Consider the following 27,205-nt stretch of genomic DNA (forward strand, 5'->3'; position numbering starts at 1 on the left):
CCTTGTGGTTGACCTGTGCTGAAACATGGAGGTGCTTCTGTAGCATCTCCGTGAAGTTGCAGGTGAGAATTCCTTAAGGATCTTATCAACACACTTGAAACTTTCATGCCCGAGCAAATATACTTTTGATTATAATTCTTTTATTTCTGATAAAGAAAAACAGGAAACAAACATGTAATTGTGTTGGAGGAAAATTAGTTTTTTCCTGCCATTCTCAAAATCTCCATTCCCCATCATACATTATCATACTATTTAGGAATATTGCCCAGCTAAGATATATTAGTCCAGCTATAATATTTAGGAATATTGCCCAGCTAAGATCTAGAGAAATTACTAGTTTCCATAGCACTGTTCTCTTATCACATGAACCCACTTTGAGGGAAGATTGGAGACAAAAGTATTTTCCAACCATGGGAATTGTTGTTGTTGTTGTTGTTGTTGTTGTTGTTGTTGTTGTTGTTGTTTTCTGCAAAGTTCCAATATACAAATGGAGAGTGAGAGTCTAAATATTATTTATCAATTTTCAAAGATATATATATAGGTAAGATTGAAAAAAAAAACTAGTGTCTCATGCTATAAAAATAATACATTAAGCAAACCAGGCTTTTAATAATTAAAACAATCATTTTATACATTTTATTCCATTATCCACTTTTAAATAAAAATGATTCTTACCTGAATGTACCATTACAATATAATAAGGACAATTCACCTATGAAATTTCTTTGATTGCATGCAAAGCTAAAAATTTTTTTCAAAATCCACAGGAATTCATTTTTATATATTGCACATGATTCAAAAACCAAAGCTCAGAAAAGAGTTGAATTTACAAATCTGATTGGGATTACACCCTCTGGACATATTTACTGAATGACCCTCTGCTTTAAATTACTCACTTCCCTGCTCCTTCACTTAGGTTCCTCTCACATGCAGAATGGTTCTAGGCAATAAATCCCACAGATCAATGATGATCTCCCTGGCCCATTATTAGATCTTCATTTGCTTTTTTTTTTCTTTTCTTTTCTTTCTTTCTTTCTTTCTTTCTTTCTTTCTTTCTTTCTTTCTTTCTTTCTTCCTTCCTTCCTTCCTTCCTTCCTTCCTTCCTTCCTTCCTTTTCTTTCTCTTTCTTTCTTTCTGTTTTCTTTCTTTCTTTCTTTCAATTCAGGCTCCACACCCAACATAGAGCCCAGTACAGGGCTTGAATTCAGGACCCTGGGATTAAAACCTGAGCTGCCCAGTCACCCCTTTATTTACTTTTTTTTAAGGATGAAGAGAATGGATTTCTACTTGAATGCCCTAAACCTGATGTCCTTGGGTGAGGCTGCTAACTTCTCTAAGACTGAAATGCCACTTTATTAAAATGAGGAAAATTACAGAAACAACAACAATCACAAACTAGATCATGGGGTTTTTTGAAAGACTGCTGTGAATATAAATAATGTACCTAATACCTCTAGCACTTATTGCCCAGCACAGAGTAAAAATCTAACAAGTATTGGCTGTATTATTATTGTTGTTGTTGTTGTTGTTATTGCTGCTACTATTATTTTGCTAGTGTAAAATTCTAGGGAAACGAGGTTTTGGTGGAAAAAAAAGACCATCTAAAGTTAAACTAGTCTACAAACATTTCTTTCATCAGCACTCTAATGTGGGACACTTTCTCTTATTAACCATTGATTAGTCTCTTGGAAATACAGTAATTTTTACTTAGGCTTAGCTAGTTAGCTTTTAAATGATGAATATTTTATTTATGACCTTTTAGCATTAAACCAGTATATTGATCTGTTTCATCTCCATCTTTAGAAAAGCTCTTAGAAACATATTTGTAAAACACCTTATGGTAAAAGAATACTGATACTAAAATAGCTATTACATTTTTTTCTAGGGAAACAAAATTATACCTTTTTAACTCATGATTATAAATGTTGAAGGTAACTTGAAGGTATTTTTATGGAAAATCAAGTATTTCTTGTCATTGCAGAGGATAGAATGTATAGCAAATAGGCTTATGTAATAGATTTGTAATTTTCTTTTGAAAGTTATGGCTTTTTTTTAATTGGTTCAAGAATGTACTTAAATGGTAATATTTTCCAACAGCTCATGAAGTTAGGCTATAATAACAATGAAAGCCAAATTTTCTAATGTTTTTATTTTATTTTTATTTTTTCTGCCCCCTATTTTCTCTGGTGGGGAAATGAACTTACTTGTCGTTAGCTTTTTCACAAACAAAATCATGACTACATGTAAAATTATATCACTAGGTTTTTTGGGGGGACTAGCAATGATTTATTTTTCAGTAACATACAGAAAATACTTTCTTTTTAAGTTAATTACAGTTTTAATATTTGAAATAATTGAAACTGAACATAGCAATCATTTAAAGGATTTTAAGTTCAACTTTTCTTTTTTAGCTTTCCAGAATATTTACACATATGCTTTACAATAAATGATATGTTATGATAATGTTTACAACTCCATTACACAAGAAAACAATGTTATCAGCTCTACTTTACAGATAAGGAAACTGAGGTCCAGAGAGTACAAATTAAGACTATTTGACTTCAGGTTTATAATGTTTATACCTGTGTTAGATGTATTTTGTAGATCATCAAATAATCAAGAGAGGAATAACATAGTAAATAAATTAAAATGTGTAGTTTTCTTACAGAAAATGTCCATTTTTTCCCCACACTGTTAGAGGAGGAAGAACTATTTAAATGATGTACAACAATATAAGTCATTTATTTATGTATTCTTGCTATTAGCTCTCTTTTTAGTGATCATTTTGTATTCTTTGAAAAAGGGGATTTTGTATTAGAATTTAATGAAAAATAAGAATTATAAAGTTTAAACATCTATTTTTTGTTATATATTTTATTATTGAAAACAAATAGGAGAATCAGGCTGACTGAATTTGTATAATTCCCCTCCCACCTGAACTTCTATCCCATGAAATTTAGAAATTGGCAAGCAGAACTAATACAAGTCCCCAACATTTAAGCAATCATATCCTAAGTGAAATAAATACATAAAATCAAAGCATTAAAATAAGAAAAAAGAACTTCATTGTAAATTTGTCACATGCATGTCTTCATGTTTCTGCTATAGAAATTAACTCACAACTAAAACACTGAATTAATTTTCCATGAAATTTATTACATTTGATAATACTAGTTTTTCAAAAATCTGTATGCTATATTCATAAAAGCAGCCTTGCTTTTTTGGCTCCTTAAATAGTTTAGCATTTTATTTATTTATTTTTCCAATGTGTACATATAATCGTCTCCAAGTAGATTAATAATGACTTTCAGACTTGGAAAAGTAATAAAAAATGAAGAAAAAAAATTTGTTTTTAATGTAATAGGTCCTAAAAATGGAGATTTCATTTTTCCTCCCAGAATAGTGGTAGTTATTTCTGTAAGAGATATTCCTAAATATCAGTAAGTAAACAGTGTATTAAAGACAAGAAGACATTCAAAAACCTTTTGGTGTTTCTCATAACATTTCTAGGTACTATATCCTCCAAAACCACAGTAGGTATACTTTTCTCCTGCTTACACGTACTTCTTTCATCCTGCTCAGAGTAACACACTTTCAGACATCAACTGGATCTATGGAAAATCTGGGTGTAAATCTATTCACATATTTGTTAACATATATATGTCTTATCTGAAAAGAGGTGAAGCAAATAGTTTTTTTTGCAGGTGGGCTCCATCTAAGCCATGATAGCCAGCTACTTTAAAATCAGACATTTGGATTATCTAAAGACTTTGTGGCTGCATAGTTTAAAAAAAAAAAAAAAGACTATCAAACCATTTATGCTTCACAAACTTTCATTGAGTACCAGCCTAATTAGTGTAGAACTAAATGGGCTTCCTGTTATGTGCTAAAATCGAAATAATAAAAATTAACCTAAATCTTTAGGTTTATACATTCTTTTAAGTCTTTTTTTTTTACTTAAAAAGTGCAAGTTCCTAAAATTTCATTTTAGGGACACGTTAGGGTAATACATCCTTAAAAAAAAAAGATATCGCACTAATTTAAAAACCACCTACCATCCTTAAGGATTTCACACAGTTTGTCATTGTGTTGTTAGATGAGCTGTTTTCAAAAAATACCTATCACTTACAGACTTGGGAATTATCTTAAATTGGTAAATTAAATTTATGTTTTGTGATTTTCTCCTAGGATCCCCCAAATTAACAAAGAATAAAAAGGTGTAGCAGAGGGGTGCCTGGGCAGCTCAGTGGGTTAAGCCTCTGCCTTCTGCTCAGGTCATGATCTCAGGATCCTGGGATTGAGTCCATGGGGCTCTCTACTTAGCACGGAGCCTGCTTCCCTCTCTCTCTCTGTCTGCCTCTTTGCCTACTTGTGATCTCTGTCTGTCAAATAAATAAATAAAATCTTTAAAAAAAAAAAAAAGGTGTAGCAGAGAGAGCGAAAGTATAGGAATGAGACAAGGGTCTAAGACTGGTTCCCAAAATAATTTTTTAAAATTTTTTTTAAAGTTATACAAGTTTTAGTAAGTTTTGCAATTTCAAGAGAAATGTCTTATTATGCAATTATAAGGCTTTCTAATCCCTACTGGGAACACTGACTTGCTAAACAGAACCTAAATCATGTGAGATTTGTCTTTGGACTTGATAGTCTTCTTTCATCTAAACTAAATGGGGAATCAGGCATGTGTAAATGTGATATTTATGTATTTTAGTCATTTAGAAAAAAATCATTCCAAACATTAGGAGAAGGAAGGGAAAAATGAAGGGGAGGAAGTCAGAGGGGGATTAAAACCATGAGAGGCCATGAAATCTGGGAAACAAACTGAGGGTTTTAGAGGGGAGAGGGGGAGGGGTGTGTGAGCCTGGCAGTGAGTATTAAGGAGGGCACATATTGCATGGAGCACTGAGTGTTATACACAATGAATCTTGGAACACTACTTCAAAAACTAATGATGTACTATATAGTGAATAACATAACATAGTAAAAACATAGAAATAAATAAATAAATAAATAAATAAATAAATGTATGTATATATTTGAAAAAAAAGATGACTTTCAGGTCAGCTTGGTAGATGTAATCACAAATTTAAAAAGTAAAGTTTGATTTATTTATATTATAAAATTCGCTGTTAAAAGGGAAGTGTTAAAACCATAGATATTTCAGTCTGAACACAATATCTCACACTATTTCCATTTCTCCAAATACCACATTTCTTTTCTGTATCATGACCATGGGCCTCTTACATTTATGGTGCCTGGTGTTCATTCCTGAATTGATGGATCCATTCCATTTTGATTCATATTTAATTGCCCTGTTTGAAATAAAGGTTTGGACTTCTAAGGTTTCCAGTGTCTGGTTAATACCCCTTTAACTGTATTAATTAGAAAGAAGGAGGACATTGTTACAAATTGCCTCAGCAAGGAAGGTTAAAAATACCATTTTCCATTAATTTAAAAAATTTAAAAATCAAACAGCAAATTCAAGAGCCACTGTAATTGGATTTTATATTCTTTGTACACTCTAAGGTACTTTTATTATTGTTTCTGCATACACCCAGAAAAAAATGGAGTGTACCCTCCTAAGATACATGTTTTTCATATAAATTATAAACAGGTAATATTTTATGACATATTTGTACTTTGATAGACACAACGCAAAGCAATGTATTGTTCATATTTTGTGGTTCACTCACTGTATTAGATATAACTAAATCATGATTACAATTTTATTCTGTTACATTATTGATAAAATGTGGGTAATAATTCTCATGTATCCTAGCTAAAATATTCTTTGAGAATCATATTATGAAAACAGTTTGGGAATTCCAAAGCGCTGTACAAGTGCATTATTATTTCATGTTTTATACTTACTACTTTATGCTCACTTTGTTTATAGTAACTTCTTGTTTTTGTTTTTTGTTTATAGTACTTTCTTTTAAAAAAATAGAACTTTTACACTTTTACCCAAAACGTTCCTTGATTTTAGAAACTTAAACATTTCAATTTTGCTAACATTTATGAACTATGATGCATAAAAATAATTGTAAATGAGAGGAGTCAAGATGGCGGAGAAGTAGCAGGCTGAGACTACTTCAGGTAGTAGGAGATCAGCTAGATAGCTTATCTAAAGATTACAAACACCTACAAATCCAATGGGAGATTGAAGAGAAGAAGAACAGCAACTCTAGAAACAGAAAATCAACCACTTTCTGAAAGCAAATTTTCCTGGGGTTGTTGCGACCCTTTTAGTATTTTATTTGCTCCTTCATATACTCTTATCTGGACAAAATGACAAGGCAGAAAAATTCACCACAAAAAAAAGAACAAGAGGCAGTACCAAAGGCTAGGGACCTAATCAATACAGACATTGGTAATATGTCAGATCCAGAGTTCAGAATGACGATTCTCAAGGTTCTAGCTGGGCTCAAAAAGGCATGGAAGATATTAGAGAAACCCTCTCGGGAGATATAAAAGCCCTTTCTGGAGAAATAAAAGAACTAAAATCTAACCAAGTTGAAATAAAAAATGCTATTAATGAGGTGCAATCAAAAATGGAGGCTCTGACTGCTAAGATAAATGAGGTAGAAGAAAGAATTAGTGACATAGAAAACCAAATGACAGAGAATAAAGAAGCTGAGCAAAAGAGGGACAAACAGCTACTGAATCACGAGGGGAGAATTCGAGAGATAAGTGACACCATAAGACGAAACAACATTAGAATAATTGGGATTCCAGAAGAAGAGGAAACAGAGAGGGGAGCAGAAGGTATATTGGAGAGAATTATTGGAGAGAATTTCCCCAATATGGCAAAGGGAACAAGCATCAAAATCCAGGAGATTCAGAGAACCCCCCTCAAGATCAATAAGAATAGGTCCACACCCCATCACCTAATAGTAAAATTGACAAGTCTTAGTGACAAAGAGAAGATCCTAAAAGCAGCCCGGGAAAAGAAGTCTGTAACGTACAATGGTAAAAATATTAGATTGGCAGCAGACTTATCCACAGAGACCAGAACAGAGAGCTCTCCAGAAAGAGCTGGCATGATATATTCAGAGTACTAAACGAGAAAAACATGCAGCCAAGAATACTATATCCAGCTAGGCTATCTTTGAAAATAGAAGGAGAGATTAAAAGCTTCCAGGACAAACAAAAACTGAAAGAATTTGCAAATACCAAACCAGCTCTACAGGAAATATTGAAAGGGGTCCTCTAAGCAAAGAGAAACCCTAAAAGAAGTAGATCAGAAAGAAACAGAGACAATATACAATAACAGTCACCTTACAGGCAATACAATGGCACTAAATTCATATCTCTCAATACTTATCCTGAATGTTAATGGGCTAAATGCCCCAATCAAAAGACACAGGGTATCAGAATGGATAAAAAAACAAAACCCATCTATATGTTGCCTACAAGAAACTCATCTTAAACCTGAAGACACCTCCAGATTTAAAGTGAGGGGGTGGAAAAGAATTTACCATGCTAATGGACATCAGAAGAAAGCAGGAGTGGCAATTCTTATATCAGATCAATTAGATTTTAAGCCAAAGACTATAATAAGAGATGAGGAAGGACACTATATCACACTCAAAGGAACTATCCAACAAGAAGATCTAACAATTTTAAATATCTATGCCCCTAACGTGGGAGCAGCCAACTATATAAACCAATTAATAACAAAATCAAAGAAACATATCGACAATAATACAATAATAGTAGGGGACTTTAACACTCCCCTCACTGAAATGGACAGATCATCCAAGCAAAAGATCAACAAGGAAATCAAGGCCTTAAATGACACACTGGACCAGATGGACATCACAGATATATTCAGAACTTTTCATCCCAAAGCAACAGAATACACATTCTTCTCTAGTGCACATGGAACATTCTCCAGAATAGATCACATTGTTGGTCCTAAATCAGGTCTCAACTGTTATCAAAAGATTGGAATCATTCCCTGCATATTTTCAGACCACAATGCTCTGAAGCTAGAACTCAATCACAAGAGGAAATTTGGAAAGAACCCAAAAACAGCATCCTTCTAAAGAATGAATGGGTCAACCAGGAAATTAAAGAAGAATTGAAAAAATTCATGGAAACAAATGATAATGAAAACACAACAGTTCAAAATCTGTGGGACAACAAAGGCAGTCCTGAGAGGAAAATAGATAGCGGTACAAGCCTTTCTCAAGAAACAAGAAAGGTCTCAGGTACACAACGTAACCCTACACCTAAAGGAGCTAGAGAAAGAACAAGAAAGAAACCCTAAACGCAGCAGGAGAAGAGAAATCATAAAGATCAGAGCAGAAATCAATGAAATAGAAACCAAAAAAACAATAGAACAAATCAACGAAACTAGGAGCTGGTTCTTTGAAAGAATTAATAAGATTGATAAACCCCTGGCCAGACTTATCAAAAAGAAAAGAGAGAGGACCCAAATAAATAAAATCATGAATGAAAGAGGAGAGATCACAACAAACACCAAAGAAATACAGACAATTATAAGAACATACTATGAGCAACTCTACGCCAACAAATTTGACAATCTGGAAGAAATGGATGCATTCCTAGAGACATATAAACTACCACAACTGAACCAGGAAGAAATAGAAAGCCTCAACAGACCCATAAGCAGTAAGGAGATTGAAACAGTCATCAAAAATCTCCAAACAAACAAAAGCCCAGGGCCAGATGGCTTCCCGGGGGAATTCTACCAAACATTTAAAGAAGAACTGGGACACCTGGGTGGCTCAGTCGGTTAAGCAGCTGCCTTCGGCTCAGGTCATGATCCCAGCGTCCTGGGATCGAGTCCCACATCGGGCTCCTTGCTTGTCAGGGAGCCTGCTTCTCCCTCTGCCTCTGCCTGCCATTCTGTCTGCCTGTGCTCGCTCTCTCTCCCTCTCTCTCTCTGACAAATAAATAAATAAAATCTTTAAAAAAAAAAACTTTAAAAAAAAATAAAGAAGAACTAATTCCTATTCTCCTGAAACTGTTCAAAAAAATAGAAATGGAAGGAAAACTTCCAAACTCATTTTATATGAGGCCAGCATCACCTTGATCCCAAAACCAGACAAGGATCCCAACAAAAAAGAGAACTACAGACCAATATCCTTGATGAACACAGATGCAAAAATTCTCGCCAAAATACTAGCCAATAGGATTCAACAGTACATTAAAAGGATTATTCACCACGACCAAGTGGGATTTATTCCAGGGCTGCAAGGCTGGTTCAACATCCGCAAGTCAATCAATGTGATACAACACATTAATAAAAGAAAGAACAAGAACCATATGATACTCTCCATAGATGCTGAAAAAGCATTTGACAAAGTACAGCATCCCTTCCTGATCAAAACTCTTCAAAGTGTAGGGATAGAGGGCACATACCTCAATATTATCAAAGCCATCTATGAAAAACCCACTGCAAATTTCATTCTCAATGGAGAAAAACTGAAAGCTTTTCCGCTAAGGTCAGGAACACGGCAGGGATGTCCGTTATCACCACTGCTATTCAACATAGTACTAGAAGTCCTAGCCTCAGCAATCAGACAACAAAAGGAAATTAAAGGCATCCAAATCGGCAAAGAAGAAGTCAAACTATCACTCTTCGCAGATGATATGGTACTATATGTGGAAAACCCAAAAGACTCCACTCCAAAACTGCTAGAACTTGTACAGGAATTCAGTAAAGTGTCAGGATATAAAATCAATGCACAGAAATCAGTTGCATTTCTCTACACCAACAACAAGACAGAAGAAAGAGAAATTAAGGAGTCCATCCCATTTACAATTGCACCCAAAACTACAAGATACCTAGGAATAAACCTAACCAAAGAGACTAAGAATCTATACTCAGAAAACTATAAAGTACTCATGAAAGAAATTGAGGAAGACACAAAGAAATGGAAAAATGTTCCATGCTCCTGGATTGGAAGAATAAATATTGTGAAAATGTCTATGCTACCTAAAGCAATCTACACATTTAATGCAATTCCTATCAAAGTACCATCCATTTTTTTCAAAGAAATGGAACAAATAATCCTAAAATTTATATGGAACCAGAAAAGACCTCGAATAGCCAAAGGAATATTGAAAAAGAAAGCCAAAGTTGGTGGCATTACAATTCCGGACTTCAAGCTCTATTACAAAGCTGTCATCATCAAGACAGCATGGTACTGGCACAAAAATAGACACATAGATCAATGGAACAGAATAGAGAGCCCAGAAATAGACCCTCAACTCTATGGTCAACTCATCTTTGACAAAGCAGGAAAGAATGTCCAATGGAACAAAGACAGCCTCTTCAATAAATGGTGTTGGGAAAATTGGACAGCCACATGCAGAAAAATGAAATTGGATCATTTCCTTACACCACACACGAAAATAGACTCAAAATGGATGAAGGATCTCAATGTGAGAAAGGAATCCATCAAAATCCTTGAGGAGAACACAGGCAACAACCTCTTCGACCTCAGCCGCAGCAACATCTTCCTAGGAACATCGCCAAAAGCAAGGGAAGCAAGGGCAAAAATGAACTATTGGGATTTTATCAAGATCAAAAGCTTTTGCACAGCAAAGGAAACAGTGAACAAAACCAAAAGACAACTGACAGAATGGGAGAAGATATTTGCAAATGACATATCAGATAAAGGGCTAGTGTCCAAAATCTATAAAGAACTTAGCAAACTCAACACCCAAAGAACAAAGAATCCAATCAAGAAATGGGCAGAGGACATAAACAGACATTTCTGCAAAGAAGACATCCAGATGGCCAACAGACACATAAAAAAGTGCTCCATATCACTCGGCATCAGGGAAATACAAATCAAAACCACCATGAGATATCACCTCACACCAGTCAGAATGGCTAAAATTAACAAGCCAGGAAATGACAGATGCTGGCGAGGATGCGGAGAAAGGGGAACCCACCTACACTGTTGGTGGGAATGCAAGCTGGTGCAACCACTCTGGAAGACAGCATGGAGGTTCCTCAAAATGTTGAAAATAGAACTACCCTACGACCCAGCAATTGCACTGCTGGGTATTTACCCTAAAGATACAAACGTAGTGATCCGAAGGGGCACGTGCACCTGAATGTTTATAGCAGCAATGTCTACAATAGCCAAACTATGGAAAGAACCTAGATGTCCATCAACAGACGAATGGATAAAGAAGATGTGGTATATATACACAATGGAATACTATGCAGCCATCAAGAGAAATGAAATCTTGCCATTTGCAGTGACGTGGATGGAACTAGAGGGTATCATGCTTAGCGAAATAAGTCAATTGGAGAAAGACAACTATCATATGATCTCCCTGATACGAGGGAGAGGAGATGCAACATGTGGGGTTAAGGGGGTAGGAGAAGAGTAAATGAAACAAGATGGAATTGGGAGGGAGACAAACCATAAGTGACTCTTAATCTCACAAAACAAACTGAGGGTTGATGGGGGGGGGGGGGGTTGGGAGGGGGGTGGGATTATGGACACTGGGGAGGGTATGTGCTATGGTGAGTGCTTTGAAGTGTGTAAACCTGGTGATTCACAGACCTGTACCCCTGGGGATAAAAATATATTATATGTTTATAAAAAATAAAATTTAAAAAAATGAAAAAAAATTGTAAATTCATATTTACATTTTACAAGTGAATTTTTATTATTGTTTTTGATAAATTATCTTTATTAAGGTTTTAGATCATTTTCATTCTTCTGGTTTTAGATGTGCATTTCACTGTGACTAGAACTCAACATGGTTAAATATCATTCCTTTTTTAATTGTTATTCATATAGCAAGTTATCTTTCTTGTCATTCCCATACTATTGTATGCCAAATGAAAATCTGTCTTCATCTTTGTAAGAGTAATGTTAAAATTAATGAAAGCAAAAGAATTATTAAAAATTCCCTTATTGTCACTGACAGATGAAATTGACTCTTGCCTGGTTTGGGATAAAAATATATTCTTTTTTTTTTTTTTTAATTCCCTTCTGTAATTCACTTGCCTTCTTTACCTCATCATCAGATTTTTTTGTTGTTGTTGTTGCTGTTATCATTATTGTTTCTTTTGTTGTTATGGTTATTTTGTGCATTTTAGAAACATTTGTCTTCACTGAAATAAAAAATAAGATTGAAACTTTCAACAGATTATTTCTAAGTGAATCAAAACTTCCTTCCTAAAATAAAGACTGTACCTTTTTTGTGTTCTAACCTTTTCTCTGTCATATCTTGGTTCCCTTTTAGACAGCGTCTAGTATTCATGAGATAATGAAATCATTTACATCATTCAGACTCCTGACAAAATGCACTTATTAGCAACTTTTTAAGTTCATTTGAGTTCATATTATTCAGATATTTAACTGCTTAGTGAACTAGCTGAATGAAATCTGCGGGTACAACATGAATTTTCAGGCATGCACTTTCTTTCTCTCTCTTTCTTTCTTTCTTTCAATATTCTGTTTATTTTACAGAAAGAGACAGCAAGAGAGGGAATACAAGACTGGGATGTGGGAGAGAGAGAGAAGCAGGCTTCCTGCTGAGCAGGGATCCTGATGTGGAGCTAAATCCTAGGACCCTGGTATAATGACCAGAGCCAAAGGCAGATGCTTAATGACTGAGCCACCCAGGTGTCCCTCAGGCATGCGGTTTTCAAAGAACAGTGTAAAGAAAAACAGTATGCAGTACTAGTAATATCTTGTATGGCTGTGAAAGAGCATTGTTACCAGGGAAAAGAAAACTGCAGAGTTTTTTAGAAGGGATTGCATTTTGGGAAATGAAACTTGGGATTTTAAAATTCAAAATCTTGAAAAATATATATAAAAATGAAAAGTTATAGTTATGAGAGAAGTATATAACTGCATGAAATTACACTATTTGTAAGTGTATTGTGACCAGTCTGACATATTTTTATTTTTTAGAATCACCTACACGTAATTTGCTGTGCATTAAAGGGGCATGTATTGAGTTTATGGGAGCTCTCTCAATAATTTAAAAACAAATTATGAAAGTTCATGTCAGAGATTAATACTTGATAATCCTTGATAATACTATTTGTGGATCCACACATTAATTTAAAAGGGATATTTTCAGATTTAAAAAAAAAAAGATTTATTTATTTATTTTAAAGAAAGCAGGAGGGACAGAGCATGTGGTGGGAGGGGAGAGGAATAGAGGGGGAGATAGAGAAACTCATGCAGATTCCATGCTGAGCTTAGAGCCCAGTTCAGAGTTCAATCTCACAACCCTGTGATCATGACCTGAGCCAAAACCAAGAGTTGGACATTTAACCACTGTGCTACCCAGGTGCCCCTGAAATTTTCAGATTTTAAATATTGTAAGTAAAATTCATCAATAATTTTTCAGTATTATTCAAATATATTAACAAGGCATACTGTGGTTACATCTATCTGTTTTAAATCCTCAAGCTATTTTCAATACATTTTAATAAGGTGATCATGTTTTTTCTAGGTATATTCAGTTAAGCAATATTGATGTAGATGGTTTCTTGCTTACTACCAAATTTCTTTGGAGGAGAGTGAAGTTGAATTTTACATTACCTATTTCTTAGCACTGTGTCTCCATTTTTTTTTAGTCCTTTTGATTCTCATGTTAAAATGTTCTTTACAGGGGCACCTGGGTGGCTCAGTGGGTTAAGCCTCTGCCTTCGGCTCAGGTCATGATCTCAGGGGCCTGGGATCGAGCCCCACGTCAGGCTCTCTGCTCGGCGGGGATCCTGCTTCCCCTTCTCTCTCTGCCTGCTGCTCTGCCTGCTTCTGATCTCTCTCTGTCAAATAAATAAGATCTTTAAAAAAAATGTTCTTTACACGTATAACTATTTTTATGTGTATATACATATGTATGTATATATATATATATATATATATATATATATATATATATTAAGTAAATGATAATCCAAAATTTCCCTTCAAATCCTTCTCCCTACTAGGAAGTATTGTTTGGGAGAAGGTGGGTTAAGAGGGCAGACTTTTATTTATTTATTTATTTATTTATTTATTTATTTAATTTATTTATCTATTTATTTATTTATGTTTACTATTTGATTTGGGGCAAGACAATTAGCTAATTGATGATATTTGGTTTGGTAATGGGAAGGGAATTGTAAACATGTATATTATATGAATGGTATTTATAATTATAAAACTCTATACATTTTCCTAAGAATGTCTTTTCCTATATGTTTGTTTACAAAGGCAAAATTATAAATTAACTATCTTTTCAAAATATTTTCTAGTCCTTTGATATTATAGAAATATTTTTGCCCAAGGCTAAATTGGGCAAAAATACATGACCGTCCTTTATTCTAGCACAATTTTATTAAAAAACTTTATCAAGCCATTGTGAAGATAAAATATGAAAAAGGCAAACGATTCTCTACTCTGGGGACTCATATGAATTGGGAGAGATGAATAAGACATGTAACTTAGAAACTGAAATGCAGTGCAACTGTTTGCTTAACTCGTGGTAAAAATTAGTGTGGCTTGAGCAGATAGGTGGGAAAAGCATATAAATTAAGTAGTTAGTGGTCAAGTAAGACATGATAGAGAAGACAATGTTTGAAAAGTATTGAAGTATGAGAAGCTTTCCAGGTGATGAAAGGAGTCTATTTCAGTCAGAACATGCTGTGAACAAACATGGAAATGTATGAAAATAAATGGTATGTTTTGACATTAGCATAGATAAACAAATATTAGAGGTGAGATGTTGAGTATGATGGGTGCAGGTTGGAGTTAAGTGATAAAAGTGATGAAGTTAATAAGAATGGACCCTGCAACCGAGTAGATAAATAAATCACCCAAACCAAAATTGACAACCACCACCACCACCACCACCAAAACCTCACAAGTATGATCTTTTCCCAAAAGATGGCAGAGAGTTCTTAGAGATACATAGGAAAGTAGGTCCTGTTGCAGGGAGGGAGCTAGAGGAGGCCTGGGCTATGGTTTAGAATGTCTGGTCAGCTTTCTCTCTCTCCTATTCCATGCCCATTTCCATAATGTACCCAGGCTTGTCCATCACTGCTTAATGTTTGAAGCAGTGAGAAAATAGACTCATCCTAGAACATGTGATTAGTGATTGACTCAACATTCGATAATGAGTGTCCATTAATATATTCTAAAAATTAATATATTTAAAAATAATATAAAATAATATTATCATTCACATAATATATATTTACAATTATGTATAATTATTCTGTATACTTTTAAGTGGAATATCATTGCAAGTGGCTTATCACCTTCACACTATTTGTTTGTTCATTTTTAATCTACAAAATCCCCCTTAAGGTTTTAGTATTTATCTTTAGGGAACAATTCCCTATAAAAAGAAACACTCAAAAATATAAAGTTATTATTGTTCCATGGGAGTGTTGATGAAAACCTGTTACACTCTCAGAAAAAGCTAAAATAATATATTTAACATAAGAAAAAGAATGAAATAAAATGTGTTAATTTTTTTTAAAAGTTGGCTAAACACTAATAGATAACAGCACTTTTTTGATAAATATTTCAAATAACTGAAAACTTCAGAAATGAATATTTGTGTTTCACAAATCTGGTGCAATGATAAACCATGAGAGCTCATGAAATACCTAAAGTCCTTGCACAACAGAATACCTATGCCCTTAACTACACTGACATTTCAAATCGCTAAGTGTACCTGCATAGAAACCACTGACCCTTTCACAAAAAAATGAAAGAGATACAAAATATTTTATATGTCATATTTATTCAAACTGCTACTTTTGAAATTTATTCTTATTTATTCACTAACTCCATACTTTTTCCATATGCAGTTTAAATTTTATTATATGTGTCCAGTTTTCCTTGGTGAAAGTGATTTAGGTATTTATTGTAAGATAATGAAGGTTTTTATTGGCTTATAGGAAAAAAACCTTCTTAGACTGGAATGAATATGACCAAAATAGACATCAGCTAGTGTTAAAGAATTGAATAATTTAACTTTAGTCCCTTGGTTTAACCATTAACTGGCAAAATTCTTTTTTTTCTGTTAATATTAAAAGGCTATTCCATAAATAGAAAATAGAATTCTTTGCACAAATAGAAATATCTTTTTTTCTTGTTCTTTTTTTTTTAAGATTTTATTAATTTGAGAGAAAGAGAGAGTGGGTGCGTTGGGTGGGGACAGAGAAAGAAAGACAAGCACATTCCCTACTGAGCACAGAGTCCCACAAGAGGCCTGACCTCAAGACCCTGAGACGAAATCAAGATGCTCTCCTGACTTAACCACACAGGAACCCCCAAAATACCTTTTTTCTTAAACACTGTATTACAAAATTGAATCACACCCATAAAGGATTAAATTACAATTTATATTTTTAAATTGTTGAAACTCCAAACTGTTTAATCTATTATGAAATTATTAAGTCTACATACCTTTGAATTTTATAAATATGTAAGACAATAAATGAAAACTGTGAATATATGGATGGTATTATTTTCCAAAGAATTTATAACATTAGGTTTTAAAAAATTTCTAGTTTTAGACATACACTGCATTGGGTCTTAGAGACTTCAATTTCTGCACTAGGGTTATAGATTTTAAAAAGTTACATTATTAAAATTAAATATCTAAACACATAAGACCACTTATAATGTATATTATTATATAGTGCATCTAAATAGTATATTGTATTATATGCTTCAACTCTAAAATAGACGTGCAAATTTTCAATATATTTAAAAAATGCATCTAAGGTATCCTTCCCTGGGCAAATGGATAAACTATGGTACATCCAGACAATGGAATATTATTCAGTGCAAAAAAAAAAATGAGGGGTGCCTGGGTGGCTCAGTTGGTTAAGCAACTGCCTTCAGCTCAGGTCATGATCCTGGAGTCCCAGGATCGAGTCCCACATCAGGCTCCTTGCTCAGCAGGGAGTCTGCTTCTCCCGCCAACCTCTCTCCTCTCATGCTCTCTCTTTCTCTCTCTCTCTCAAATAAATAAATAAAATCTTTAAAAAAAAAAGAAATGAGTCATCACATCATGAAAAACATGAAAGAACCTTCAATGCACATTATTAAGTGAAAAAAGCCAATGTGAAAAAGCTATATAGTATATGATTCCAACTATAGACATGATGGAAAAGAAGCTTTAGAGATTGTAAAAAAGACCAGTGGTTGCCAGGAGTTAGGAGAGAAGGACGGATGAATAGGCAGAACACAGAGGATTTTTAGGGCAGTGAAGCTATTTTGTAAAATGCTATGATGGTGGATAGATTTCATTATGCCTTCATCAAAACCCATATAATGTAAAACATCAAGAATAAATCCTAATACCAACTTTGGACTCTGGGTAAAAATGATGTCAGTGGTGTCAATGTAGGTTGACCGATTGTAACAAATGTACCACTTCCCATGTTGATTATGGGGGGGGCTATACATGTATTGAGGCAGGCATTATATAGGAACTCTGGACATTCCTCTCAATTTTGGTGTGAACTTGAAACTTCTCTAAAAGGTAAAGTCTATCTAAGAATGAGAAAAAAATACAGAATTGTATCTTTAAAATCTTCCAGTAAATGGTTATGTTGCCTGGGTTGACTGGGAATGTCTGTAAATTCGATAAGCAATCTTTCACGCCCTTTAATAATTAAAAAAAAAAAAATGGCATCCTCAGTGATGACTGACACACAGGAAAGTTGTAAACATTTTTAGCTTTGTGGTTTGGTAGGAGGGGACCCACCAATGAATTAGACCAGACTCTGCTGTAGAGAAATATTTCTATTCCCTTAAATAAACTTTCATGTCTGAGCCATCTGATGGAACAGTAAGTCTCTGGCTAGCATAGAAAAACGCCACAATATTTTTTTCTGTTTTCCACCAATAAGCACTGCAAAGAGAATATTTTTCTTATCATTTTTGAAGAACATCAGAGTTTTGCATTTAACCTTCCATGTAACATATACATCCAGTTTAGCCTCTGTGAAATTATATAGGAACAATAGCAAATTGAAAGTTGTTCATGCATTTCTCAAACAGAAATGCTAGTTTGAAGAGCTGATTTTAACTTTTGTTAACCTTACCTAAGCAGGAAAAAAAAAATCTATATTTATTATAATATGAATTTTTAAATATTTTAATTATTTTTCCTCGTAATAATAAATGAGAAATCAGTAGAGAAGGAAGCATATAGCCACGATGCAAATTCTGATTCCAAGCTGTTTATTTTGATTTCTTAAAATGAAAGGGACGGATGCTGGTATAAAACCATCTAGTTATGTTTTTATTAGCCAGTATGTAAAAATATTACTTCATATTATTAGAAAATGATCTTTCTATGAACAATGTAAAAAAGTAATTTTATAAGATGTTTTCAGAAAATGTGTAAAAATCATACAGTGATTACATTTAATTTGATATTCTTTTGGGGCTGTAAACTGAATGTGAGCTTATTACACTGATCATGGGAAAGCAGCTCTGTGTGTAGGAATTAAAGTGAGAAAGGTTATAACAAGCTGACTTGTTGAATGATTACTGGAAGGAACTGTGGCTGGTTAGTACATGGCCTTTCCTGAGCCACATTGATTTTTTATGAGGCAATCAAGAAGAAATCAAAGGAACTAGGTCAAAGACACAGGACCATATAAATTGTAGACTAGGGATTGAGTTATGCTATCTCCGATTCAGTGTAATTTGATAAAACAAAGATAGAAGGAATGCTGAGTCAATGACTAGTCATCATTGGGCTTCTCTGATCCTGTTTGTTGACATAATAAGATAACAGGATTGATTAGAATATTAGAATACATTTACTCAAATCTCTTTAGCTTTTTCACAGTGACCCCAAACAATGAAGTAATACATAGGTAATAGAGTAACATAAAGTCACCATGACATCACTATACAAATATCCAACGATTCCTAGATACTTCCCATTTGATACCAGCTCACTTTCAAGGGGTTTCAGGAAAAACAAAAACAAGAACAAAGAAAACTTAACTTTCTTTCTCTCCCAATGTACAAAACTTTTTTTAACTATTGAATCAATTGAAAGAAGTTTAAAAATTATAACAAAATACAGATATTACATTGACATTTTTTACTTCATAAAAACTAATTGAAATGTATACAAATATGTTTTGATGGGAGATATATAGATTAATATATACATTTAAGGGTGGGCTGTTCTGGAATAAGAAAGATTGAGTGTGCCTTAAAATAATGCAAATCTTGAAAATGAACTTTTTCACCTTTGTAATTTCTTTTTTTTTTTAAAGATTTTATTTATTTGACAGAGAGAGATCACAAGTAGACGGAGAGGCAGGCAGAGAGAGAGGGAAGCAGGCTCCCCACTGAGCAGAGAGCCTGATGCGGGACTCGATCCCAGGACCCTGAGATCATGACCTGAGCCGAAGGCAGCGGCTTAACCCACTGAGCCACCCAGGCGCCCCTCACCTTTGTAATTTCTATACTATTTCATTTTTATCTGACAATGCAGCCCTTGATATAATTATTTAAGAGACTTCTGCATTCATATCTAAGTCAGCAATTTTTTACTTTATAAAAACTAATTGAATAATTTCCATATTAAAGAATTAGCATTTGAACCCAGGTCCAGTACTAAAACAAAGAGAGAAATAAAATGTTTTATTAAGAACCCTGGACCTGGATGCTAATTATGACTTTTTGTGTAAATTACTCAATTTATTTAGGCCTCACTATTCTCCTCTAAAATATGGGAGAAATGATACTTCAGAGGGATTTTATGAAGAATGAAGGAAATATTCCACACAGGATGTGGCATAGTACACATTAAGAAAGAGAACTTAAGAAAAAAATCATTTTTGTTTCAAACCTTGTCCATGGTTGAGCAGCAAAACTTAGGAATTTTCTACAATTTCATTCGCATGGTGCTTAAACTGAATTACAATAATGCATTAATCAAAGAGATTTGAAAAATCTCTTTAAGCATTTACATCTGCCTTTTTAAACTTTTGCTAGTAAAGGAAACTACTTAACAATGCTTGCATTATTAAAATTATTAACTTTATTCCTGTGTTTTATTGAGATAGAATCTGACTATTTTGGTCTCCTACTTGTCACTGAAGTTTATAAGAAGACTTTGGAACTAGTTTACTATGAAAGAAACACTATTTAGCAGTGTTTCTAAATTATTTTTGCAATATGAATCTTAATTATTTGTCCCAAATAGAAGTCACTCAATGATTGTATGTTTATTACACTGTGATATTAGATTTGATCAAATTAGGAATGAAAACACACAACAAGGACAGAAAAGATTTGTACCAGTAATAAAGAAAACACATATAACAAAGCTTTTCCTCAGTTTTCTTTATTACAACAGTGGAGACACAGAGGTACAGAAAATAAAATGACATTTAATTTACTATGAAACACATGCATAGGATTACACATAGTGCTGGATATTATGTTGAGGGTTTTAAATAAACGATGATACTGAAGACAATACATTTATAACGTACATTTTTTTCAAGAAAATAAGCCATGATGAAAACAAATGCAATTAAAATGATCAGAAATAGTCACTTTAAAACACAAGTGTTATACATAAAATCAGTGTAAGATGTGAGATAAAATATTCTTAAAGAAGTTCATGCATCATGGAGATTAAGACAGTAATTTTTAATTGCTTGCAATTAAAAAAATATTAACTAGGAGATTTATTTCATAGTGCCCATTTAGTACAAGTATATAATAAAAATAAATATGGTATAATTAAGAAAAAGATGCTATCTCTTAATATTATGCAATGCTTATAAATATGTTACTTTGCATTTTCATTAGTTAAAATGGAATGATAAAGAATAACTTAATTGAATTTGAATACATACAAATTAAGAAACTTTACATTATAACTAAAAATACATTTAATTAATTCACACTAAAAATGAAATTTGAGTCTACTTGAATCAACCTATCTTTAAAAATTAGGTAAAATAATAGTCTACCAACAGAGCCATAAGGACATCAGTTGCAGTTCAGATCAGCACAGATATAATAATAGAACTCTTGAACATATGTGTTTTCCTTAGCTGTTTCAATTTTTCTTTCAATTTAGGCTTTAAAATTAATTAATAGCCATAAAAGAAGAATGGATTACTATCAGAAAATCTTTATCTGGCTCATATTATGTAAGATAATAAAACCAAAGGTATTTGGAAAACACAGCATTGATATCACTCTCTTATCTCTGTCTTTATGGCAGAACAATTAAATTTAAGTTTACTGAAGTTGTTTGCCTTAGGTAAAAATTGAGAAGCTGTCAAGATGCTATTATAACTTTTATGTATTTCATCAAGTTTTTAAGTACAATAAATTAAAGAGATAATACTACAGCTTTATATTTAAAAGTTAAAAAAAGTGGTAACTTTAAATGTTACCTCTACCCATTTAGATGGTAATACAGAAGAGATCAGGTTAAGGAGAGGTTAGAAAGATTTTTTTTCTTTAGTTAGGTCCTAAAACTTACTGTGGTAATACCTTCTGGATTCTAAGATAAACTATCAAGTATTAACATTGATTAAATAATTCTCTTTATTTTTTACAACATAATCAGCTGGGAATGAAATTTTTACCAATTTCAATTCATATTGAGATAATTTCAAGGGCTATTTGTAGAATATTTGCATCTCCAATAATTTAAAATTTGCAAATTTGAGCTATCCCCTCAATGAATTAGTCTTTCTGAAGGTTTTAGGACATATATCCATAGCACAAATTGTAAGACTTTAAGATTTAACAGTGATTAATGGAAAAGAAGTAGAAAAAATAAATCCTATTTATTCATGGGCAGAAATTGAGAGAAAGGGATGGAAGGCTGGAGGGGGTTGGGAAAGAGAGAAAATAACCCAGCAATAGAGACAAAGAGGGGGAATAAAAAGAATGTAAGGGAGAGAGAATATTAGAAAGAATAAATTGGAAGGAAGGAAAGAAGGAAGGAAGGAAGGAAGGAAAGAAGGAAGGAAAAAAGCTAACATAAGAGAAAACCTACTTAATTTGTACCTATTCAAAGGTTGTTTAAAGGATATTATGCCTCAAGATTTGAGTCATAATAAAATACATTAAATGACACATGGGGATACAACCTTCATGATAAGTAAAATTATAATACATAAGGGCTAAAGAAAATTATAAATAACATTTAATTTAGATAGCACTGTAACACACTATTTAAAGTTCTTAATGCAGCTAATGTCATAACCAAAAACAAACAGGTAGAAATTTTCAGATAATTTTACATGACTAGAGAGATTTCCTAACTACTTCAAAACTGAAAGTGTTGTTATAGGTAACATGAGCTAACTCTTCTTGAAAACTAGACCTGAACATACTTAATGATTCTACTATTGATATATAAATATCTATCTTAAATCACTAAAATCATTTGTAAATTTAAAATTTATTTTTCCATTCCCAGTTTAGGTATACCATATTAATAAATACAATAGTTTTCAGATGTCTAATAGAATTCATCCTGTCCCAAAAAAGATTAATTACTTCTTGCACACTTTTTTGTGATTATAACTAAATAATCACAAATCCAAATGTTCTAAGTTGAAACTACTGTAGAATTTTCCTTATTTCAGTTTTAAATTAAATATGATAAGTCACCATTCTTACATGGAATATATTTCAGTTAAATTATAATGGCTTCCAAATTGACCCAAATTGTATAACCTATGAACTTCTGTACATACTTGTATTTTTAATTCTTAATTTATTTATTTTTTATTTTTTTAAAGATTTTATTTATTTAGTTGACAGAGATCATAAGTAGGCAGAGAGGCAGGCAGAGAGAGAGGAAGAAGCAGGCTTCCTGCTGAGCAGAGAGCCCGTTGTGGGGCTAGATTCCAGGACCCTGAGATCATGACCTGAGCCGAAGGCAGAGGCTTTAAACCACTGAACCATCCAGGTGCCCCTTTTAATTCTTAATTTAAAAAAACCTGCTGTATATTGAAATAGTGAAAACTATTTTCAATTAAGTTATTCATGTATGTATTCATTTTATATGTCTAACTGAAATTACATACATAAATGTTTAATCCAGTGTCTAAAATATATTTATTTATTTAATGTTTTGAAATACTTAAGATATTTGGGCTAAAGGAAAGAAATTTTAAAAAATCAACTAACTTAGTAACTGGTAGAGGATACTCAAATTTCTGGAATGATTTAACATTTAGAGCTATGATCTACATATCTGGAGACACAGACACATTACATGTAATGGTTAACAGAAAACTCACCTTAACACACAAGTTCATATTTTATACATCTTAGACACAGGATTTTATTTAAGAATTTATTGGTTGAAAAAATTCACTGGATGATATGAAGGAGAGACTTAAAAGAAGTTGAATTTTTATGTTTTGTTTACCAACATTCACATTCATTTATACCCACAGGTAGATACTAATTAGACTAAACAGCACCGTCAGATTACATGGTTGCATATAACAAAACTAAAACTCAGATAATAAAAATGATAATTTAGTAACAAAACTTACATATTATTAAGATTTTTTAAAAATCTAAGAAGGTAATTTATAATCTCTAAGGTCTCAATTATCGAAATGTTATAGCTGTGCTGTTCAGAGTTTTGTGCTTTCCTATTTCTTGTAGAAATAAACCAAAGCACGGAACATGTATGTTAAGATATCTGAGGATCTATTTTCAAGAATTTACACATTTCTCAGCACTGCTAAATAACTGTTCTTCTAAGCATAAACATTTGGTCAAGTGATACATTGCTTATTAATTTCAGGATTAAAAACTTGTTCTGTACTTAAGTGTTTATAAAAACTAAGTGAAGAATTTCTTAAATGTAAATAATTCTGAGACAATAAAATTTTGATTTTAGATTATTTTCTCAACTGTCAAAATATCACTTTAAGTACCATGTAAACCTGACTTTGAGTATTCGTCATATCACTGTTGGTGACCTTAAGTCATAGAATATTAAATTTTTAAAATCAGCTATGTTATCTTATGAAATTCATATTCCATGTTCTCCACGAAAGCATTTTCTATCATATACTATGTCAAAATAATTTCTACATGAATCTCATGGAAGCCTTTCTCTTATTGGAAAGCTTCAGGCAGGTTATAGTGAACAGGAAAAACTTCCTGGAAGAGTTATTGGCACTCTTTTCTTTCCCAGAACTTTCTGGTTATTAGTAACCAACCAGTCTACATATCTTCTCCAAATACAGACCTCCTGGAATATAACATGCACTTATAATTAGTTCTTTAATTAAAAAAAAAAAAAAGTTGGCTGTGGTAATTTTGTTTTATTTTATTTCATTTCTTTCTTTGAGAGAGAGAGAGAGAACACAAGTAGAGGATGTGCAGAAGGAGAAGCAGGATCCCCACTGAAAAATGTGGGGTCAATCCCAGGACCCCAGGATCATAACCTGAGCTGAAGGAAGATGCTTAACTGACTAAGACACCCCTGCTATGGTGATTTTAAAAACAAAACATTCTCCATAAGCAGGTTAGAGTTCCATCGTGCCCAAGTCTGGGAGTCCCTTTGTCTCAGCAGAAGAAAAGGGAAGGAAATAGAAAAGTGTTTAATCTGTGGATGGATTACTTTTGGATTCTAAAGGGTCCATTGCTAGGTCAGAAGAAAGGACAGAAGTGCCTAGCAGAATTTAGAAAAGATAAAGAAAACAGACTACTAAGGAGAAATCTAGCGTTACATCTTATGTAATAGGATCCTGTAGGTTTTTTTTTTTTTTTTTTTAAAGAATAAGAAAATGCTTTCATGCAGCAAAATAAATAGTTTTTGATGAGGGACTCTCAAAGCCCAGAATCCAATCATTTGATTTACCAGATAGGTATGGTCACTCTTGTGATATACATAAATCTGATTGCTTTCTAATTGTCCTGAATGAGTGTTAAGAATCATTTGCAAGAGTGTGTTTGAGAGTAAAAAGCACAAAACACTTTTCTTATTTCATAATGAATGAAAATGTCAAAACTGAAATCATTACTCATGATACTCCCTCAAATCCAGCTTCCTCTAAAAAATGGAATTTAGCAACACCTCCTTCTCACCTCAATTTCATCTTCTCTCAAGAAGTAGGTAAGAGTAGCGGATACCAGCTCACAGTACAGTCCTTATCCAGTGAACAGGGTGCAACTTTTTAAACACATTAAAACTTAATTTATTATTTACTTTGGAACAACTGCAGTGAGATATTTTCACATAATGAAAAATGGATACCTTAAAATTGGTGTTCAAATTTAAAAGAAGAAATTCTTCCACTTTTATTCCTTATGACATTTTAGGTCAGTAAAAGAAAAATAGGCAGCACAATAGGGGTACACATCTAATATAATAAAAGTTATCAAGGTTATGTTTTATTTAAATGGTAAACACTATGAAGTTTTATAAATGTCCATAAAGTTAGAAACTTAAATTTAAAAGGATAACATTTTAAACCAATATAAAAGATCCACAATTCTACATAATATAATTACTATTTGTACAATGTATGCTCATGGATATTGAATTAGATTTGCAAAATAATCAAATAAAAGAGATTAGAATGCAGCAAATGCTTATGTTCCAAGTAAAAGTGACATGATATTTAACAAGGTCAACTTCAGAAATTAAAGGAAATTTTAGAATGAAGCAAATTATTCAGTGAACTGTATCCTGGAAGAAACAATCCGGATTCTCTTTCTTTCAGTGATTTTCTGACAAATTATCTACTTTAAAGTTTGACAATTTGGGGAAAGGAAAATAGGCTAATTGTTCATGGGTGAAGATACATGCACTATTAGTTGGATCTTAGAAAACCTTTTATCATAATTTCAGATTAGCCTTGTAAATTTGCGGGGCATAAAAGGAAATATCATATAACAACATTAAAACATCCAAGACAAACTTATGGCTAGAATGAAAGAAAACCCAGCAGCATTCAGCTGCCATGACTGGCTTCTGTTTTCACCTTTATTCGCTTCACAGCATTTATCTGCATGACGGAAATTGTTTTTGAAAATAGAGTAAGAATAAAATAATTAAGGAAGAAAAGAGTAAGGTTACAAATACGAAAGTAAAGAAAAAGAAAAAAGTGACAGTAGGAAAGAAAAAAAAAGAGAAAATAATTAATGCAAGATTTACACAAAGCCATTACAAATTACCTACAAAAAAATTACTTTGATACAAGACAAAGAATGGCTAAAATCTGTATAAAACATTTCTAAATAGTTGTCTCATATTAAAATCATAGCTGAGCCTCAATATTAATACTCAATATTAATAATGTTTACTACACATAAATCAGACAGTAGTTCTGTCATTAATTTTTCAAATGTAGGCACCTTAATTATTCTCGAATGAAGATACAACTTATAACCGAGAAGGCATCTGCCATTTCACTGCGCTACTGTACTGGTAAAATCACATTGCTACTGTAGATACGAACTCATTTTATTCTGCAATGTTTACTGATAGTACTTTTCGCTGCCATTGTATCTTAGAAGAAATATTTAATTAAAGTAGTTATATTTTAATAGTGAATAAACTACTAAGAAATATCAATGAAAATTACATATTCACACAATGAAAATTGGCCATAAGAATAGAAGGAAGGAGTCCTGATCCAACTAACGAAAGGCAAACTCTAGACATATGTCATTGTACCTCTTTATTTTATTTTATTTTTTTCCTAAGATCTTATTTATTTATTTGACAGAGCAATCACAAATAGGCAGACAGGCAGGCAGAGAGAGGAAAGCAGGCTCCCTGCTGAGCAGAGAGCCAGGTTTAGGTCTTGATCCCAGGACCCTGAGATCATGACCTGAGCCAAAGCCCCGAGGCTTAACCCATTGAGCCATCCAGGCACCCCTGTCATTGTACCTCTTTAAAAATAACTTTGAGAACAAATAAATCATGAAAAAATATGTTGACTTTTTCATTATGTGCTAAATTCAAAGAAATATTGTTTTTAGTGTAGTATTAATATTTAGCTTTGACTGAGATTTCCAGATAGTTAAAATAAAGTTCTTTCCAATTAACTGAAACTCAATTTCACCATTGTTTTAGAATTGTTCTTATTCATATTCTGAACAGATAATAAATTTAGCTTTAAGAAGGCATTTTAGTATTTGCCATGGACTTGAATATATTGTTTTTTTTGTTCATGTTGAGTTATTCAGAACTGTAAGAGTAT

At 32.9% G+C, this 27,205-nt stretch overlaps 1 protein-coding gene across 2 annotated transcripts in view; it reads right to left on the reverse strand.

Moving 5' to 3' along the window:
- NCAM2 (neural cell adhesion molecule 2) overlaps window positions 1–27,205 on the reverse strand; it is a 532,785-nt gene that overhangs the window by 20,760 nt on the left and 484,820 nt on the right. The window contains exon 16 of one of the 2 annotated variants that reach the window (XM_047721668.1): window positions 24,432–26,005. The exons of the other annotated variant lie outside the window; for it this stretch is intronic. Within the exon in view, the coding sequence (XP_047577624.1) occupies window positions 25,899–26,005 (107 nt within the window). The 3' untranslated portion in view covers window positions 24,432–25,898. Of the gene's footprint in view, window positions 1–24,431; window positions 26,006–27,205 lie in introns of those variants that run through there. 2 annotated transcript variants of the gene reach the window in all.

Source organism: Lutra lutra, chromosome 1 (assembly GCF_902655055.1).
Source record: "Lutra lutra chromosome 1, mLutLut1.2, whole genome shotgun sequence".
NCBI classification, from domain to species: Eukaryota; Metazoa; Chordata; class Mammalia; order Carnivora; family Mustelidae; genus Lutra; species Lutra lutra.